The sequence below is a fragment of the Triticum urartu genome, chromosome 5A, assembly GCF_056163025.1.
Source record: "Triticum urartu cultivar PI428250 chromosome 5A, HENAU_Tu73, whole genome shotgun sequence".
Lineage (NCBI taxonomy): Eukaryota > Viridiplantae > Streptophyta > Magnoliopsida > Poales > Poaceae > Triticum > Triticum urartu.
Window position 1 is genome coordinate 610,504,868 of NC_141877.1, and position 19,485 is coordinate 610,524,352.

Here is a 19,485-nt window from a genome sequence, read left to right on the forward strand (position 1 = left end):
GAACGTCGAGCTGGGAAAAATATTGCCCAGCTCGGCGAACAAGCAAACCAATCGTGCCCCCCGCTCAAGGTGTCTAGCGATATCGTCGCTAATGATCAGAGGATGGTGCCCGGTTATACCAATCTTGAAGATTACCTGCCCGACGATGTACATTATGAATTCTTGGAGGTGGACGAACACAAATACCATTACGAAAAACCTCTCGTCAAAGATGAAAAATCTCTAACAACGATGATGCGAAGATTGCATGATTGGTACATGAAAACCTGCAGAGAGTCTGGCGGGACGAATACTTTGACGCTGAGAGTTAAAGAGGAGTACGACCTCGTTGGAATTGATCTTTTGTCTATTCCATTTGAGGAGTTCTTCCAGTTTTTCAATCAAAAGGTCCTCGATAAATTAACGGTCACTTGCTACTGTCTGTAAGTACTACTTCTATCATTAAGTCTCTATATATAGCTTAGCTCTTTCATTGCATGTATTTATAATTATTCTCACTATATTATGCAGATTGAAGATCGCCGAGTGCAGAAAAGCAGAAATATATGATATTGGGTTCATTAACAGAAATCTCATAGATGAATATATTGTTAAAAAGAATGCCAAAGAAGCCGAGGCCAACTTGCTCAAATCGTTGGTAATAAATCAAAACAAAGATAAAATACTCTTTCCTTACAACTTCAAGTGAGTGTTACTGTCTTGTGCATATTCGGTTTCCCTTATTACTCGAGGTTATAGTAATGTAATTAATTGATGAGTTATGCATGCGTGCGCAGCTTCCACTATATTCTCTTGGAGATTAAGCTTGAGCAGGGACTAGTAATCGTCTTAGACTCGAGACGAAAAGATCCCGAGACCTATGCGGACATGACTAAAATTCTCAACAAGTAAGTTCAATCGATCATTATCGCACCATATCGGCAACTTTTTGTTCATTTCCTGATATCTCAAGTAATAATTATTATCTTTATCTTGAAGTTTGGAAAAAGTTCACCACAAAAGCTCTGGGATTGCCGAGGGAGCTGCGATATACATACCCGAAAGTAAGTACTACTAGCTAGCTACTTCCGCGCATCTCCCGTTGATTCTAGCTACTTTCGTCGATGCCATTTATAATGCTTCATCATCAGTTTGATTAACCTCTATTTCTCGTAAAATGCTTGTGGCAGGAACAAGGGAATGATTACTGTGGATACTACGTGTGCGAATTCATCTACAACGCGACTTGCAAAAATAAGCGGGGCTACTCTCAAAGACAATTTGATGTGCGTAAGCAATAATATTCACAATTTCATTTTATCACACCATCATTTCTGTTGAGTTTCATTCATATATATGTATTAACCCCCTTCTTCAAATTAGACGTGGCAGATGCGGAATGAACTCCTATTAAAAGATCGCATGAAAGCAATTCAAGAGGAATTGGCGGGATTCTTTTTTGACCACGTCATCAATAAAGCCGAAGAATAGAAGCTGAGTTCTTATATAATTCGGGGAGATTATATTGTAAGAGATCTTAATATTGTATATATGTAGCCAGTAGCGTCGGATAGATATACGAAAACTTGTTGTTCGCGCAATCTCTCGGAGAAGGAGAGGTCGATATCACTTCTCTCGATATGCATGACGAACTTATGTACTTAATGGTTTCCTTCATTTGCTTACTAGCAAGCGTGTCGAGGGACTCTCTATACGTATAGTACGTAGCATCGACCAAGCACGGAGATAAGAGAGGACACTTCTCTCTATTAATTAATTAGCTACCTAACACAATATATGAAACACCTTAATTAACAATACAAAACCCTCAACCCCCCTTAAGAAAAAAAAACAAAAACTCTAGCCCCTGAAAAGCTGACGTGTGGATGCCTTTTGGTCCCGGTTGGTGCCACCAACCGGGACCAAAGGCCCTCCTGCTTGGGCTCGCCGCAGCAACCACGTGGAGGCCCATCTGTCCCGGTTCGTATAAGAACCGGGACTAAAGGCCTAGGGCTTTAGTAACGACCCTTTAGTCCCGGTTCCTAAACCGGAACAGATGGGCCTTACGAACCGGGACAAATGGCCCTTTTTCTACTAGTGTAACCAAAAGGAAAGGAGACAAGAAAGGTGAGAAGCGAGTTGGGGCATTAGTAAACCCGTTACAGGTGCTTGTCGTCAAAACACCTACCATGGGGCAAAAACCTATTAACACCAGCAAACATGAGATAAGTATCAAATAGTCTAGACGTCAACAACAAATGGACTACAACAACCAACTCAGGGGCGTCAAATCTTAGTGAGAGCACCTAAGAGATAACGAAAATCACAGATCGCCAAAGCACAATTACAAGTTTCATCTGCGTGAAAACATCAGCAACATATTAGATCAAGAGCCTACCATAAGAAGCAAACCGATCCTCCAATGAGGAAGCCACCTGAATCGCCCTCTTCAATCTAGCCTAAAAAGAAAATATATGTTCCATCTCCATTAGCCCTGTATAATATAGCATAAAGGCACACACATTGAAGACAACTTCTAACGAGGAGCGCACAATGTGCCCCTCTTGTTATGGGTACACCAAATACCCCAGCAAACATCACCATGTAAATATTTCTTGCCACTAGGAAGGAAACAATACAACCATGAACAACTTTGCCAAAGGAATTTGGGGCAACACGAAGCACCCAGAGTCAAACCAAAAAAACCAAACTAAACGAGCAAAAAGACAAGTGAAAAATAAGTGGCTACCAATTTTAGCAGTGGCAGAGCTAGATAAAATCTATCCGGGGAGGGAGGGCAAAGATGGATATGAGGGGGGGGGGGGGGGCACACCCTCAACTCAACACATAGCTTCGCCTCTACATTGCAACAACCTTCCTTAGCTTCTTGAATAAGCGGCCCAACTAGAAAGAGGTTCTTGGCAAATTATCATCGCTTTACAGTTGAGCTCAACAATTAGTTTTGGGACGTCTATTTCCACCTCTAATTTCATCAGTCTGTCAGCTGCCCATCACAACATTGGCAGGTACTATCAATGCACATGGCAACATTATTACTACAAGAAAGAAGGGAAACGTAACAATAGATACCATTGCCATAGTGGCCATCAGCACGCAACAAAGAAGGAACTGGTTTGCTTACACAAACTCAGTAATAATGTACAATTTTAATTTACCCAGGGTTATTAGAATGTCAAATAGCAAGGGGTAAGGACCATTAATGAATATCATTCTACAACATTCTTTTGTGGAGCATATATTGAACGATGTCGTGGCTCTCAAAACAACATTAGATTTACAAGCATAGACTTACCTCCGCCAAAAGAAGAAGGAAGAGTTGCTTGAAACAGAGGTCATGGGCAGTTGAAGATACTACAACCTGTTTGGTACCCCTTTTGGACAGAGAAATGTGAGTTTCATAAGGGTGTTACATGGAGAGATTAGGCGCAACAGATTTATATTCCCTATGGTCTTTTTTACTTCGCATATAGATCTGTCTGAAGTAAAACTTCATAAAGTTTAACCAATTTTATAAAGAAAAAAAAATCAACATTCACAATATGAAATCAATATCTTGTGTGTCATGAATTTAATTTTTAAATTGCATAACTTTAGTATTATAAATGTTGATATATTTTTATATAAATACGGTCAAACTTTCTGAAGTCTGGCTTCAGACAGATTATTCTGGTCTGATGTGAGTGCGTGCCACAAATCGATGGAAGTTGGCCCCCTCAACTTCATTTATCTTTTGTTCCAAAAAAAGCTCTCATTTCCTTTTAAAAAGGATTATACTGGCGTCAGATACGAGCACATGACATTTCTGAACGTTTTCGACGCCAAATTTAGTGACATGAGGATGGCAAGTTTATTTGCCAAGCATAGCAACTTTTGTGTTTTAGTTTTTTTTATAGAAACTTGCACCGTGTCAGTGGAAATTTGTCATCCTTGCGTGGCTGAAATTGCCATCGAAAACGACAGAGCCGGAGTGCCATGCACCTGACGTGTGGCACTTATCATTTGTGTTAAAAAAACTCCCATTTTCTTTTTCATTTATAAACCCTGGTTTCCCGTTCAACAGTGGGTCCTAATTGGAGGTTTCTCAAGATCACGCGGAGAACACAACGGCCAAGTTGCCCACGCAAGTTTCATTCCCCCTGTGGCACACAGCTGTCCGGTCTCCATTCCCAAAGCCATTCCCCTGCCTAAAAACCTCGAGCGAGAAAATCCAAAATCCCGGACCAACGAACCAGCCCCTCGTGTGTGTGTCGCAGGAATCAAAGACACGCGGCCGCCGCGCCGTCCCCGCTTCTAGAACCTTCTGGATCCCGCGGGGAGGGAGGGAGCCCCGTCGTTCTTCGCCCGCGCCAGGGGTCGCTGAGCTCCCGACGGCCGGCCTCTGATGGCGTCGGGCGCCGCCAGGTCGTCGCGGTCGCGCCCCGCCGGCCACTCCGGCGTGCTCCCGGCGGGCGCCGCGGCGGCGGGCGGCGTCGGCGTCGGCGCCGGGGTGCAGCTCGCCGACAAGCTCAAGATCTTCAAGACCGACAAGTTCGACCCCGACTCGTACGTGCAGTCCAAGTGCCAGACCATGACCGAGAAGGTGAGCGAGTCAGTGCCTCATGGGAGAGACCGCCCGCCGGGAAGTTTTTTCTTCCGTGTTCCGCGAGATAGTAGTAGTACTTTCTTATCTGTCGATGCGAGTTCCTCCTGGTAGAAATCGCCATCGATCGCGCTGCCGCTGCGTTGTGCAGGACATGATCCAGGGGGGAGACGAGTTTTTTTTCTTGGTTTAGTGCCCTAGTGGAGCAGCTTTGGAGGAGGCACCACCGAAGCAGAGAGGGATGCCGTGCTGCTCCTCATGGGGTAATCCGCGGGCGGGCACGTGTGTTGGTTTGGAGCTGACGGTTAGCCCTGCCTGGCTAAAAATGGAAAAGGGAATGCAACTTCTTACCTAATTATTATGCGTTACCTTTCGATTCTGCAGCTGTTCTGTGAGAAACTCTGTTTCTATCACGCGTTAGGATCCTGTACCTATTGGCTATTGTTATGGGTTGGGGCCACTGTTGGATGCTTAACAGATACTGTAGTACTTTCTTAACGCAGCCAAATTTGGATGTTGGATGTTTTTGGTCAACTGAAGGTAGACCTCGGAAACAAATGACAGTTTATGATTCCCCCGTTACTGGGTTATCTGATCGACTCCTCCCATAAGTTTAGTGAACAATCTTGATTCTTAGGTAACATCAGGTTTTGTGAATGAACACTTTGTTGCTGGACTAACGTATGGACTATGGAATGTTCTACTCTTGCAACTGCACCATGTCATGCACATGTGCTTCTTACGGCCATTTCTAGTGGTGGCGCTTTGATGTCTATTATTGTTCACCAAACGCTTTGGAAAATGAACCATGCCTCATGTTTTCATAATTTGTGCCAGGAAATAAGGCACCTGTGTTCCTATCTGCAAGATCTAAAGAAGGCTTCTGCTGAAGAGATGCGCACAAGTGTATATGCTAACTATGCTGCATTCATCAGGTGCGTTCAAGTGTATACACTTAATTACTCCCTCTCTCTCAGTTTACAGGGCGTGCGCGTACCCCTAGGTCGTCAATTTGACCAACCTAATACAAGTCATATATTACAAAAAATATACAATATAAACTTGAAATGTTCTATTTTCAAACGGTATAATTTTTGTGTTCTATAGTTTATATTAGGGTGATAAAATTGGCAACCTAGGTATACGCGCATGACTTGTAAACTGAAACGGAGGAAGTATGTTCTATTTGTCATGCGTGAAGTCAACTGTTGATATTTAATCTCAACCAACAGAGTATCTTCCTGGAATGCGGAGTATTGTGCCTGATAAATTACCCCCCTCCTCCTATTTCCATTTCTCTGAAATGGTTTGTGCCCTAGCATATCCTGCTGCTAATAGTCTCTCAAGTTCTGCACGGTCAATACAACTATATGCCTAACAGAACTTCTTGGATGAAAGAACCACATTCCATGTTTCCAATGAATATTTGGGAACGACATGAAGCCAGCAATTTCTTAATAGCAGTTCTTCTATTGTTCTGAGTGGATGGTGTTTCTTATTTTCTTGTCCATTTACGGCAACATCCTATTCATAAATCATGAATTTATATGGCATGCATTATATTTTTACACTTGAGAAATTTCTTATTATTGCTATTCTGTCACCTCCCAACTTCCGTGTTCTTCCTTCCTACTACCCATGACTTTGAAAAACAATGTCTGAAAACTACTCTCCTGGTTATCAGAACATCAAAGGAGATATCTGAACTTGAAAGGGAGCTGCTATCTATCAGAAATCTGCTAAATACAGAGTCAGCTCTAATTCATGGTTTATCCGAAGGGATTCAGATTGATTCCTTGATTATGGGACCTGAAGATTCCGCAGAAGAGAACATCTCCACTGTTGAATACCAGGAGCTTTCAGAAATACAGAAATGGCATATAGATTTTCCCGACAAGCTTGATGTTTTGCTAGCTGAGAGAAGAGTGGATGAAGCACTGGATGCCCTGGATGAAGCAGAAAGAATTGCTGTTGATGCAGAAAAGCAACAGACTCTTGCCACAGCTGACATTGTTGCTTTGAAGGAGATTATCTCTGATAATCGTCAAAAGTTGTCAGATCAGCTTGCTGAAGCTGCCTGCCAGTCTTCTACTTGTGGCATTGAACTTCGTGCTGCAGCTTCTGCTCTCAAGCGACTTGGTGATGGACCTCGTGCTCATAGTTTGTTGCTCAGTGCACATAACCAAAGGCTTCAGTCCAAAATACAAACAACACGTCCGTCTAGCACAGGACATAGTGTGGCTTACACCGCGTCTCTTGCAAAGCAAGTTTTCTCTGTCATAGCTAATGCTCTCAGTGACTCTATGGAAGTGTTTGGTAATGAACCATCTTATGCCTCTGAACTAGTTACTTGGGCTACTAAGCAGGCAATGGAGTTTACCTTGCTTGTAAAGAGGCATGCTTTAGGCTCTTGTGCAGCTGCTGGGGGCTTAAGAGCTGCTGCCGAGTGCGTTCAGATAGCACTTGGTTATACCTCCTTGTTAGAAGCTCGTGGTCTGTCACTTTCAGCAGTTCTGTTGAAACAGTTCAGACCCTGTGTTGAGCAAGCATTAGATTCCAATTTGAGGAGAATCGAAGAGAGTACTTCTGCATTAGCGGCAGCTGATGACTGGGCACTAATCTATCCTCCAACTGGTATAAGAACATTTGCTAGAGCATCTGCTGGTAATTTGGCACTCCAGCCGAAGCTCTCGAGCAGTGCCCATCGGTTCAATTCAATGGTTCAGGTAACTATCTATTTATTGTCAGATGATTCAACTTTCAAGCTACATTAATTGGGGTATCTTTGTCCCGCCCTTTAAGCATATGGCAGCTGATTAATTATTATGTTTTGCTTCGAGAGACACTATTAATATGATTTAATAATTCTTTTACAATATAATTACTGTGCTCTGTTTTTGTAGAATTCATATGCGATGATAATTAATGGTATTTTTTGCAGGATTTCTTTGAGGATGTTGGGCCACTGCTTAGCTTGCAGTTGGGTGGTTCTACAATGGATGGGCTTCTGAAAATATTCAGTACATATGTCGATTTGCTCGTGAGTGCACTGCCAGGCTCAATGGATGATGAAGCAAATTTGGAAGGTTTAGGAAATAAGATTATTCGCATGGCAGAGACTGAGGAGCAGCAATTAGCATTGTTAGCCAATGCATCCTTACTTGCTGAGGAGTTGTTACCTAGAGCAGCTATGAAGCTCTCATCTGTAAACCAGGCCAGCATGGGTAGTATGCGTATAAGGGGTCCAGACAAGCAAAACCGTGCAGAGCAACGTGAATGGAAAAGGAAGCTGCAACATATGGTGGATAAACTTAGAGATAGTTTCTGCAGGCAGCATGCTCTTGATCTTATATTCACAGAAGAAGGTGACACCCATCTCAGTGCAGAAATGTACATCAATATGGACAATAATGCTGAAGAGACAGAATGGGTTCCATCTCTAATTTTTCAGGTACTACAAGTTTCTGCCCTTAAAAACTTGATCGATAAACCTTAGGTTTAATATTAGTTTGAAGAACATGGTCCACCATGGTAAGTGTCGTCATGCTGGCTATTGTATCTTCTGTTGAATTTTATTTTTGGCAAGACCACCTTCCATAGAATGTTGATTCTTGATAGATTTTAGTGGCGGTTTGACTCTTAATGATAGTTGTACGGTGAATAAGTCTATTATGCATGAATCTGTGATCCAGTGATACTTTCTGTGCTTGTATATATAGTAAACGCATTGTATCTAGTCCTAGATGTTACATTTTTATTGTGTGTTTAGCCTTATGTTAGGATAAACAACCTAATTGTAAACAAATCATATTTGAAATTTATCAAGGCAAAATATTACTTCTAGTTCTGTTTTGGTGAGCTGCTTATCCGTCTGTTTTACAAATATCTTTGGAAGGAAAGATGAATCTCGAGAAAATTTGTTACCTTAATGACTTACAGAAATGCTAGCCATTTGAAAGTGTTTGGAATTGGGTAGACTAGTGTTTTGCCAGATTTCAGATAACAAGTCATGAGGCTTGAGTGGTCAGCTGCACCTCGTCTAGTATTTCCTTCTGCGGTATCTCATCTGCAGTCCACATTGCAGGAATTATACACAAAACTGAACAGGATGGCGAGCATCGCCGCAGAGATGTTTGTTGGCAGGGAAAGGTTTGCTACGTTGCTGATGATGCGGCTGACTGAAACAGTCATACTGTGGCTCTCGGATGACCAGAGCTTCTGGGAGGAAATCGAAGAGGGGCCAAGAGCCCTTGGCCCCCTTGGACTTCAGCAGGTAAGCTCCTTTTGTGCCTCATAATATTACGCTAGTACCATTTTTTTTAAACATTTTTCTTTCCCAGTTCTACCTGGACATGCAGTTTGTCATCCTTTTCGGGCAAGGCCGGTTCTTGTCCCGGCACGTGCACACTGTCATACTGAACATAATCGATAGAGCGATGGCAGCATTCTCTGCTACTGGATTGGATCCTGATAGGTAAATTTTAACTGTTTATCCAACTTCAACATTCCATCCCAGTGACCCAGTGTCTAATACAATCTGTTCAAGCCAGTTAAATTTGAGATACTAGCACTTGTGTCTGAATCTGACATAGCAGCATTGCCAATCTCTGCTGCAGCGCGCTTCCGAGCGACGACTGGTTCATTGAAATCGCGCAGGACAACATCAGCAGGATCAGCGGGAAGGCCCGGGCCGGCAACTCGGAGAGGGAGGTGCACAGCCCGACGGCCTCTGTCTCGGCGCAGTCTGTGTCATCGGCCAGGTCCCACGGCAGCTCCTAGCTCGCATCATCTTCAGTATACAGGTCCTTGCAGTATAGGTGTACGTGTGTAAGCAGTACGTGTTCCTCTTTATCTGTATATATCCATTCTCTGCTGTATCTGTGTCCGGTCTGTGATCTGTTGTGCAGCTAGCTAGTTGTGATTGTAGCCCAGTGAGTATAGAGTATATAGACTGTATAGTATAGATAAAGAAATAATTTGCATTGGAATCGCATAAGAAGAGGAAAATATATGTTCCTCTGTTGAATCATCAATCGTTCAAATGTTCAGAGCTAAGGTTTGTATATTTTTCGCAAAAAGAGAGCCAAGTTTTCTTTTTCTGCAGCGAAAGAGAGGTTTTCATTTTCTGAGGAAAAGAGAGTTAAAGTTTGTATATTCAGCATGGACTGGAAAACAGGCCTACTCGGCTCAATTTCCTAGCCTATTTTCTTGTCAAGCTATCGAAACTTCGCATATTTGATACATCTCATGCGGACCAACTTGTGGTAGGATGATTAGGAAGATAGTGTCTTAGACTAGACACCGGTGCTCGCATTTTTCTGAATTTATTATATGCCTTCATTTTCTTGGATCTATTCTAGGCCTTCCAGCGTTGTGCATTCAGTGGGAGCAGACGTTCTTATCGACTATGAAAGCATCTATGATGACATCGTCAATCTTAAGATGATGTACCGACTTAGTTTCTCGGAGGTGCTCGGGTAGAGTGCTTATATGTGTTCATAGGGTTAAGTGTATGTGCGTAGATATGCGCTGTGTGTTTGTACTATGTTATTAAAGAAAAAGAAAAATTCTTATTTATGGCTTAAAAAACCAGCCACCAAACCGGCGGTCCGGTCGGTGAAAACCTGAACGGAGGACCCCAGTGATCTGGTTTTTAAAACTGTGGCATTCAGTTTCGTGCACTAATCAGTAGAACCAAAAGAGAAGGTTGGACACTTCAACGGTATGCTTGTGTTCCCGCCAACAAGAAAAAAAACCCGGCATGCTTGTATATGTGGTGAGCACTTCATGACATGAGTGCGCGTGGTTCAGTTCACCTTCCAATCAATTGGAGAAGAGACAAGAAACCTCTTTGGCCGACCGGGTCTCCTCCGCTCTCCACCAACCAAAAATCTTCGTCACCCTGGCTCGCACGTCAAGCCACTGTTGTTCGTCACTGATGGCGATGATGAACACGCGACCAGTCTCCAGTCGCCAAAGCACTAGGATTTGAAAGCGTCTTGCAAAAAAAGAATCTAGATGATTGGCGCCAAACACCAACCGCAGCTAACAAATTAGCCAGGGCGACCGTGGCAAAAAAGGCGTCGATAACGCGTGCGTGGATTCCGTGCTCCCGGTTGGACTTTGCACCAATTAGTTTAGAAAAAAATAAAATCCGAAGACATATACTTTAAAATTTCAAAAAAATCTTGAAACAAGTATGTCAATTACATTTGCGTGTGAAAATGTGTTAGTTCATGTTCTTCAACAAGTGATAAAAAATTGTGCCTACGAGCAAAGCACTTTACTGCACCGAATTTGTTATTTTTTCACGAGGCACAAAAATTCATGTAATTGCACCAAACGTAAAGCTTTGTTTGCAAAACTTTGTGTATTTTTTATTTTTGTAGAAAACACAAAAAAATGGGAATTTTCGTTGGTCATGGCGTGTGTCCCCGATTAGTTACCGATGACGATGCACGGAAACTTCCAACAAGACATGTCCACGTCTCGGTACGAAATGAAGGGATACTTTAGTGAGCTTTTGAACCCTTCAACCCCTTTGACATTTGTTCCCTCCCTTCATCCCAACTCTTCTCTCCCGTGTTATATATACACCCATCCCCGATCATCCTCACCACAGTACCACAACACGTACGCGCCAACAACCTCATCGGCTCTTTTTTTTTTAAAAAAAATCTCGTTGGCAATGGCGCGCTCCAGAGTCTCGATCATGCCGTCGCCGGTGCTCCTGTTGATCGTGGCCGTCGCCGCGCTCGTCTCGGCGTGCGCGGCAGACCCGGAGCCGGTGCAGGACTTTTGCGTGGCGGCGGCCACCAACGGCTCGGCCGACCATCCATCGTACCCGGGGTTCCCGTGCAAGCCGGCGTCGGCGGTGGTCTCCGACGACTTCTTCTTCGCGGGGCTGGCGCGCTCGGGCGCTGCCGACGCGGCCGAGAGCCCGTTCGGGTCCAGCGTCACGTCCGGCAACGTGGCGGCCTTCCCGGGGCTCAACACGCTCGGCGTCTCCATCAACCGCGTCGACCTCGCCCCCGGCGGCGTCAACCCGCTCCACAGCCACCCGCGCGCCGCCGAGCTCGTGCACGTCGTCACCGGCCAGATGCTCGTCGGGTTCGTCAGCACCGCCGGCACCTTCTACTCCAAGGTGGTGCGGGAGGGCGAGAGCTTCGTCATCCCGCGCGGCATGGTGCACTTCCAGTTCAACACCGGCAAGGAGGCCGCCAGGGCCGTCACTGTGTTCAACAGCCAGCTCCCCGGAGTTGTCCTTGCCGCGCCGTCGCTCTTCGGCGCCGACCCGGAGATCCCCGATGCCGTCCTCTCCAAGAGCTTCCAGGTCGACGGCGAGATCATCAAGCTCCTCAAGTCCAAGTTCCGGACTTAAAAAACGACGCACGAGCTTCACGGTCGAAGCTACCTGTTGTTAGCTTGATTGGTTTATTGTTACACATATACACTGTACACCAGTAAATACGGACACCTAAAGTTGTTTCACTGTTTCATGTAATTTTGATTGGATATTAAATGCGCCAATAAAATTTAAGGTTTTTTTTCAAGGAAAAGCATCAGCCTGATTTTATAAATAAAGCCACCAGGCAGCATTCCAGGGCTCACATGCCACAACCTCGGCACGCAGGCCGGAACTAAGAAACATAAACCAAGAGCGATAAGCAAACACTGCCAATAGCTAAGCCAAAAGGTCATCCAGGAGATCTAGCCATGTGGCTCTTGCTGTGATGAAGAAGATGCTGAAGCCTGAATTTTAGAAGATAGGAGGTTGAAGGCGTCTCAGTCTTCCGTCTTAGTCAATGATATCCACTACTGCAGAAACATGCAAGATTTAAATAAGCAATCCGCAGGTTTAGAAGGAAAAATAAGTTCAAAAAATTTAAATTCAAATTCGGTTCATTTAAAACCAAACTTTTACCTCTTGCTTCAGAGGAAGGAAGAAGATGAGGGCCTTTTTTAGAGGTTTGAAAGTACAAGGACTTTCTTGCAAATATCAGGTGTACTCCACGTGCGAGACACGTAAAACGGGACGTAGGGAATAATAATAAGTTTGTATTGTACCCCATCCGTAAATAAATGTAGGAGTGTTTAGATCAAGCAAGTCTATATCATATTTTTACAGCATTTTACGTCAAACATTTGATTTTACAGCATGTCCCCACATGTCAGGGCCACGTGGCGTTGACTTGAGCATATACATTTTAGACAAGAATGAGGGTAAGAACAAGTTTGGCGTTTGGACTTGAGATTATGAGAACAAAATTGCATTATTTATTCAGAGTAGCAAAAATTCATATTCAGATCCGTGAACGACTCATTGTTCTTGGTGTCCTGTCCTTTGAAGCGATGCTGCTGCTGCAGACCAGAGTCGTCGTCGAATCTCCGATGAGCCGTGCGTCTAGAAGGAGTAATTGACAAAAAACTACCACATTTCACGTATTCGTCCCACAGAACTACCACATTTTGAAAACTGACCAAAAACTCCAGTTTAGCGCTGATTTTGTGACAAAAAACTACCACATCGCGTTGATGACCGTTTGAAGCGTTTTAAACGACTTTCTGACAGACCCGGCCCACCGGTCAGGACGGCGGCCGCGCTAACGGCTAACGGCGCTTGCCTGCCGCCCGTTAGCCACGCGGGTCGGTCGGGCCCGGTCGGACCAGGCATAACCTAGCCGACCGGCTCGCTCCTCGTCCTCACCACCTCACTCTCCCCCGACTCACTCTGCTCCTCTGCTCTCCACTGCTCCTCTTCTTCTTCTCGCACTCCGGCGACGCCGCGACCATGCCGTCGTGGCCCAACAGCAACGAGACCTCTGACGATGATGATGAGTACATGAGCGAGTTCAGTAGCATGAATATGGAGTATTTTGTAAGTCAGCTCAATCTCTCCTCTCCTCTCCTCTGCTAGGGTTAGGGTTTGAAGAAGGATAGGGATTTCTCCATTTAAGTTCATGTATGCGAGCTGTAGTTGACATATATGTGTTTCCTGCTGCAGCAAACTCCAGATACTGTGATAGATCCAAGCTTTTCTGGGCTTGTGACTGAATCTGATCGTAGGTGCATCCTGCACAGGGAGAGGGCTGGCAAATTTGTGGCATTTGAAGGCACTGACACTGGCAGGAGATTCATAGGATGTGCAACTGAGGTAATGAACCAAGTTGTCATGGCTGTGATTGATTCTTTTTGTGCTTTTCTGAATAATGCTGCTGTTTTTCTCATTTTTGATTAATTATAAGAACATTGCTATGTCTAAATTATGTACTTGTAGCAAATAGCAGCAAAGAGCAATGGAAACATAGCACTGATTTATAATTTGTAGCATAGAGTTAGCTAGTGTATTGTAGCTACATATATGAGTACTGTTTATGATTTGTTATTGTGAATATGTTAATGAAGAATAAAGCTCACTTTAAATTTAACTGAATTTTTAGGATGGTGTGAACTGTGGTGTTTTAGAGTGGGTAGATGCCCCTTGGTCTGTGATTTTGCAAAGGTGCTTAACCAAGCTCTGGGATATGTATCATGAGGAGAACCTTGGTAGAGTGCAAGACAAAGAGGCTCATGAGATAGAGGTTGAGAAACTGAAGAAGGAGCTGGATTCTCTTGGCAATCAGTACAGTCAGCTTGTGGATGATGTATCCAAGCTGTTTGATTACCAGGATGGGAAGAAATCCCATGACATGGATTACACAAGCCATGCAATCAATGAACTTAAGGAGAAGAAGCATCAGCTTGAGGAGCAGGCAAAGATTGAGATTCAAATGAAGAAGCTTAAGCTCAAGAAAGAACAAAGGTGCATCCTGCAGAGTCAAGCTGATATCATTCAAAACACCAGGAAAGCCATGAAGGAGATACAAGTTGAGAGAAACCTCCTTAAAGAAGAGAAGAAGAAGCTGGAGCATATCATTGCTGAGCTCTTGAAGGCAGGTCATGGCTGCAAAGAAAAGCTAGACAAGATCAAAGAAGTTGTCATGGAGGAGTGAAGTGGTACCTAGGGTTGGTAAGTGAATATGAGGCCTATATATAACTGGCCTAGTACTAGAATCTGATGCAGATATGCATCTTAGTATTAATATGAACTCCCTATGAACTTCCTATGGTTTCAGATCATTTTGGTTGTGTTGTTGGGTGCTGTAATGCCCCTGATCTGTAATGCTCTAAGATAATCCTATTTGTAATGCCACCTGAACCATATTATCCAAATGTTGTTATATCTCCAACTGCAATTTGTTGCTGCTAGGTAGTTGTTGCTAATACTTACACTTTAATCTAGTAACACCAAACAACACTGAAACTGGAAATGAAAATGAAAATGAAACTGAAACTTGCATTACACAGGAGGTAGCATAGATAACACAAATTGTCTAAGGATGCAACATACATAGCATTACATAGATAGATAGCACCAAATAGTTTGAGGATAACTGAAACTAGCCAACACTGAATAAGACTGACGAAACTGAATGTGAAACTAAATAGTTTCACATTCAGTTTCAGTTAGGCGCATGTCCCTGCTAAGCGGCCTGAGCGTCGTACCTCCTGCTTCACTTCGGTAGGATGATTTGCCAACATCTGCACCTCCTATTCTTCTTCATCTTCGTCTTCATCGATGAAGATGATGGGAGGAGGGTGGCGGCGAGCCTGCAGTGATGGTGGTGCGATGATCTGGAGGTCGTCGTCCTCGTCTTGGTGCTTGTTTGCGTTTGCTTCAGCCGTAGATTGTGCTGGGGTGACGTAGTGGTGGTCTGCCCACCGCTGCCTCTGCCCAGCATCGGCAGAGCCCGCCTCTTTCATTGCCCACAGTAGTGTATCTATGGGCAGGATCCCCTTACCTCGGTTTCCATATTGCTGGTCCATGCGTTGCTTCTCCTCACTCGTCGCCTTCTTTCTCACTTCGTCCGCTCCATCCACCAGATCTTGAACGCTGGTGTACCTTGTGGCGACTTTCATGTAGTCCACGAAGAGGTCGTCATCGCCGCGCGCTGAACCATAAAGCATGGCAACCCATCCCTTGCCAGTTGGGAATGGGTTGAGCCATGGGTCCGAAGAAGAGGAAGAAGCAGCCATGGTTGGAGCAGGAAGTGGTGAGTGCAGTGGTGTTGAGCTAGGTGAAGTTGTCGTGAGGTAGAGTGATGTGAGTAGAGTAGCTGAAGAAAGAGGGGGGGTAGTTAAAGAGAGGTGGAGTGAGGCAGTGGAGAAGTAAAACTTGTGCAGCAGTAGTTGACAGGTTGGTAGTTGTGCAGTAGTTATTGTGTGCCGAAACTTGTGCTGGTTAAGTGATGTTAGGTGAAAGTTGTGCAGTAGTTATTTTGTGGTGAAAACATATATTGTTGACTGAGATACTGTTTCTAGAGAAAAATCAGAGAAATTGACATACATTCAGAGCACAAATTCAGAAAATCAACAGATGCACATAGATTCAGAGCACAAATTCGGAAAATTCAGAAAATCCACGCATACAAAAGCGCATAGATTCAGAGCACAATTATGCAAATCCACGCATACAAGTGCGCATACATTCAGAGAAATTTCAGACACATCATCACATACATAGTAGAACCAGAGACTTGGAGAATTCAGATAACATTGAAGAACTTAACCTTAAACTATTTCAAGACACAGAATCAAGGATTCTGCTCCACCTAGCCCTTGTGACTTGGTAGCGATGGAAGGTTGCCCTATCTCTAGCCCACCAAATGATCAATTCATCGGTGATGATTGTTCCATCTGGGAACACCTCCTTGAACTGCAACACGTCGAGGGAGTTGCGGGCTGCCATAATCGTTGCAGCCAGCCTCTGGCGTTGCTCACGTGCCTGAGCCCTACCACTCCTCCTTTCTGCTCTTGCGGCCCTTCTTGCTGCTCTAGAACTCTCTTCCTGGTCGTCGACAACCTCTCCTAGGCTTGGATCCATCTTTGTGGCTAAGGTAGGGTTGTAGTGATGTTGGCGGCTAGGGTTTTAGTGGTACGGGAAAGGACAGGTTAGGGTCTTTTTATAGACACCTACGCAGGCTTGTGGACTGTGGTCCGATATGAGAGCCCAGTCTGAGGCCCATTTCCACAGTTATGTGAACAAAACGCTTTCAAACAAATGCACAAATTCAGGAAGTGCACGACATGTTCAGGTAGTGCACGACAGGTTCAAATAGTGCACAACAAGTTCAGAAAAGTGCACGACAGGTTCAGAAAAGTGCACAAAAAATTCAGAAAGTGCTAAACAAATTAAGAAAGTGCACATAAAACCTCCCAAATTTGAGCTGACAGGTTTCAGTAGTTACCACTGCAGTAGAAGTAGCCTGCCAATTTTGAGCTTGGGGTCCTCTTCCTCTTGGTCCCAACTTGAATATCTGAAGTGGTTGCAGCTCTTGGTGCAGTGAATCCATGGATCCTCCCTCCACCTGTAGTCCTACCTCTTTTAGCTCTTGGTGTAGGGCCTGGTGCAGAAGTAGAAGGACCTGGTTGAGATGTAGCAGGCCTACATGAAGCTTGTGCTCCTCTTCTACCTCTTGCAACAGGGACTGATGTGGTTCTTGAAGCAGGTATATCAGAGTAAACTGCCCTGTTTTCCTGCATGTCAAAGACAACTTTTATTTCTAAAAGTGTACTCATTCAGAAATGTTTGAGATTTTTTCCAAGCTTGATAATTACCTGGTGTTTGTTTTTCCTCATCTGAAGACTAGGCTTCAGAGTCTTGTTGCATGTTGTATACCTCTGTCCTTCCAAACCACAGTTTCCACATGTGATAGTGCCCATCCTACTTGTGTCTCTTGGAGCTGGAACCTCAAACTCTCCCTTCCTCCTTGCTGTCTGCTTTTTGCCTGCCTTTTCTTTAAACACAGGAGGATGAATGTCTTGAGTGTTTGTATCAGGCCAGCAATCTGGACTAGGGACAGGGTAAATAATTGCTTTGTATGTCTCCATGTACAATGGCTTCTTGAAGAATTCAGACACATAGTCCTCAGGATGCAGCTTTTGCTTTGTCATTGCAGATATGCCATGACTGCAAGGTACACCTGTCATGTTCCATCTCTTACAGTCACATGTGCAGGTTGCCATGTCCACACAATATTGCTTTTCTTTGCTTGTTACTTGCCAAATTGTTTCACCAGCTCTACCAGCCTGGCAGTACTTGGCATATTTTTTATTCTCCTCTAGAATCTCTGAGTAATTTGGTGTGATTGTCCACCTGCAAGTCTGTAACTTCTCCCTAGTCTGTTGCCTCTTGATCATCTGCTTTGTCCTGATCCCTTCAAACATTGTCCTTATTGGTTTGGATCTTACATCAAGTATCATCTTGTTGAAGACTTCACTAAGGTTGTTCATAACTAGATCTGTTTTGCAAGTATGGTCCATAGCATACCTAGCCCAAGCAGAGACTTCTATATTTTTAAGCCATTTCCAAGCATCCTCACACTGTGCTTTCAGCTCTGCCATCCCTAATTCATGCCCATGTCTAGTATAAGAGTAGCTAGCCTTGTCAACACACTTCTTTAGTTCTTTGCTTCTGTAACCAGCTGATTGGAAGTTGGCATATATGTGCCTAAGACAGAATCTTTGAGGTGAATCAGGGAACACTTCATTTATTGCCTTAAGTAAACCCTGTACATTCAGAAAATAGATCTACATATGAACACACTCACATAATTCAGTGAATTACTATACCAACTATGATCAATGATTTAGTTTCTAACCTTTTGCCTGTTAGATATTATTGTGTATGTTCCAAATTTGTTGCCACTACCAATGCAACATCTCAACTGAGTTAAAAACCAAGTCCAACTGTCTCCATCTTCCTTGTCAACCACACCAAAAGCTATAGGGTAGATGTTGTTGTTGCCATCCCTTCCTGTGGCAGCAAGAATTTGTTGTCCAGTGGTTAACTTGATGAAACATCCATCAAGCCCTGGATGGAGTCACACATTAGCTACAGAAGAAAATTGACACACAAATATGTACAACACAATCAGGAAATATTTACCTATAAATGGTCTACAACCATTAAGAAACCCTTCCTTTGAAGCTGCCAAACAGTAGAACATGTACTTGAATCTAGGAGTGGGTGCAGGGTTTTCTGGGTCAACAAATGTTGTTACAATACACCTGCTCCCAGGGTTTGTATCAAGAACAGCTTGAAGATAATCCCTCAGCCTCAAGTACTGCTGCTTGTGGTCACCCTGCACTACACCAACAGCCTTCCTCCTGACCCTATATGCAACACTTCTTGAAACATCAACTGAGAATTTAGTCTTAGTCTTCTTTACTAATGCATCCACAGGAGATCTAATGTCTTCTCTCAATGCTGGTTGTACTGATTTGGACAACCACTTTGTAGTAACCTTTGTGGTCTCTGCACATGCTCCACAAGTATGCAACATATCACACTTCTTGATGCAGAAAGTTTTTTCATGAGCTATCTTAGATGCACTGATATGAAAATCACATCCATGGGCTCTCTCTGAGCACCAAACAATAATCCTATCAGGGGCATTTCTGTGATACTGGAAATTCCTCAGAGTCCTGATGTGAAAATCCCTAAGTGCATCTCTGAACTCATAAACAGTGGTGAAGCACAATCCCTTACAAAACTGTTCATGTGGATCTGGAAGCTTCTCATTGAACCATACTCTATCCTTTGACTTCTTCAACACTCTCTTCCTGCCACTTGCTAGTTTGAAAGCTCCTTCAGGCTCTTCTTCTTCATCACTAATGCCAACATCACCAGGAAAACAAAATTCATCTGCTTTAGGAAACCAGTCTGGTTTTACCTCTTTCTGAACCTCTTGGTGGGATCTAATGGTTGGACCAGGGTTTCTGACTGGCTTAAGTTTCTGGACCACTGATGTATCTACTTGTGCAGCTTCTTCTTCAGAGGGGGAACCTGGATGTAATTGCACATT

General features: G+C 44.0%; 4 protein-coding genes across 4 annotated transcripts; 3 read left to right on the forward strand and 1 right to left on the reverse strand.

Moving 5' to 3' along the window:
* The first annotated feature begins 4,127 nt into the window (after positions 1 to 4,127).
* On the forward strand, positions 4,128 to 9,612 carry LOC125511035 (exocyst complex component EXO84B). Its single transcript, XM_048676317.2, has 7 exons — positions 4,128 to 4,579; positions 5,417 to 5,514; positions 6,264 to 7,305; positions 7,521 to 8,030; positions 8,664 to 8,852; positions 8,920 to 9,053; positions 9,196 to 9,612. Exons 1-7 carry the CDS (start codon positions 4,382 to 4,384, stop codon positions 9,356 to 9,358), a joined length of 2,334 nt encoding a protein of 777 aa, XP_048532274.1. The 5' UTR covers positions 4,128 to 4,381; the 3' UTR covers positions 9,359 to 9,612.
* A 1,567-nt stretch (positions 9,613 to 11,179) lies between these two features.
* LOC125506185 (germin-like protein 3-7) lies at positions 11,180 to 12,138 on the forward strand. Its single transcript, XM_048671049.2, has one exon. It carries the CDS (start codon positions 11,268 to 11,270, stop codon positions 11,958 to 11,960), a length of 693 nt encoding a protein of 230 aa, XP_048527006.1. The 5' UTR covers positions 11,180 to 11,267; the 3' UTR covers positions 11,961 to 12,138.
* A 1,232-nt stretch (positions 12,139 to 13,370) lies between these two features.
* LOC147973336 (uncharacterized) lies at positions 13,371 to 14,571 on the forward strand. Its single transcript, XM_087524961.1, has 3 exons — positions 13,371 to 13,457; positions 13,584 to 13,733; positions 14,020 to 14,571. Exons 1-3 carry the CDS (start codon positions 13,371 to 13,373, stop codon positions 14,569 to 14,571), a joined length of 789 nt encoding a protein of 262 aa, XP_087381087.1.
* A 2,284-nt stretch (positions 14,572 to 16,855) lies between these two features.
* Positions 16,856 to 18,963, reverse strand: LOC147973337 (uncharacterized). Its single transcript, XM_087524962.1, has 4 exons — positions 18,567 to 18,963; positions 18,280 to 18,491; positions 17,237 to 18,187; positions 16,856 to 17,155 (listed from the first exon to the last, which is right to left on the reverse strand). Exons 1-4 carry the CDS (start codon positions 18,961 to 18,963, stop codon positions 16,856 to 16,858), a joined length of 1,860 nt encoding a protein of 619 aa, XP_087381088.1.
* Positions 18,964 to 19,485: the final 522 nt, after the last annotated feature.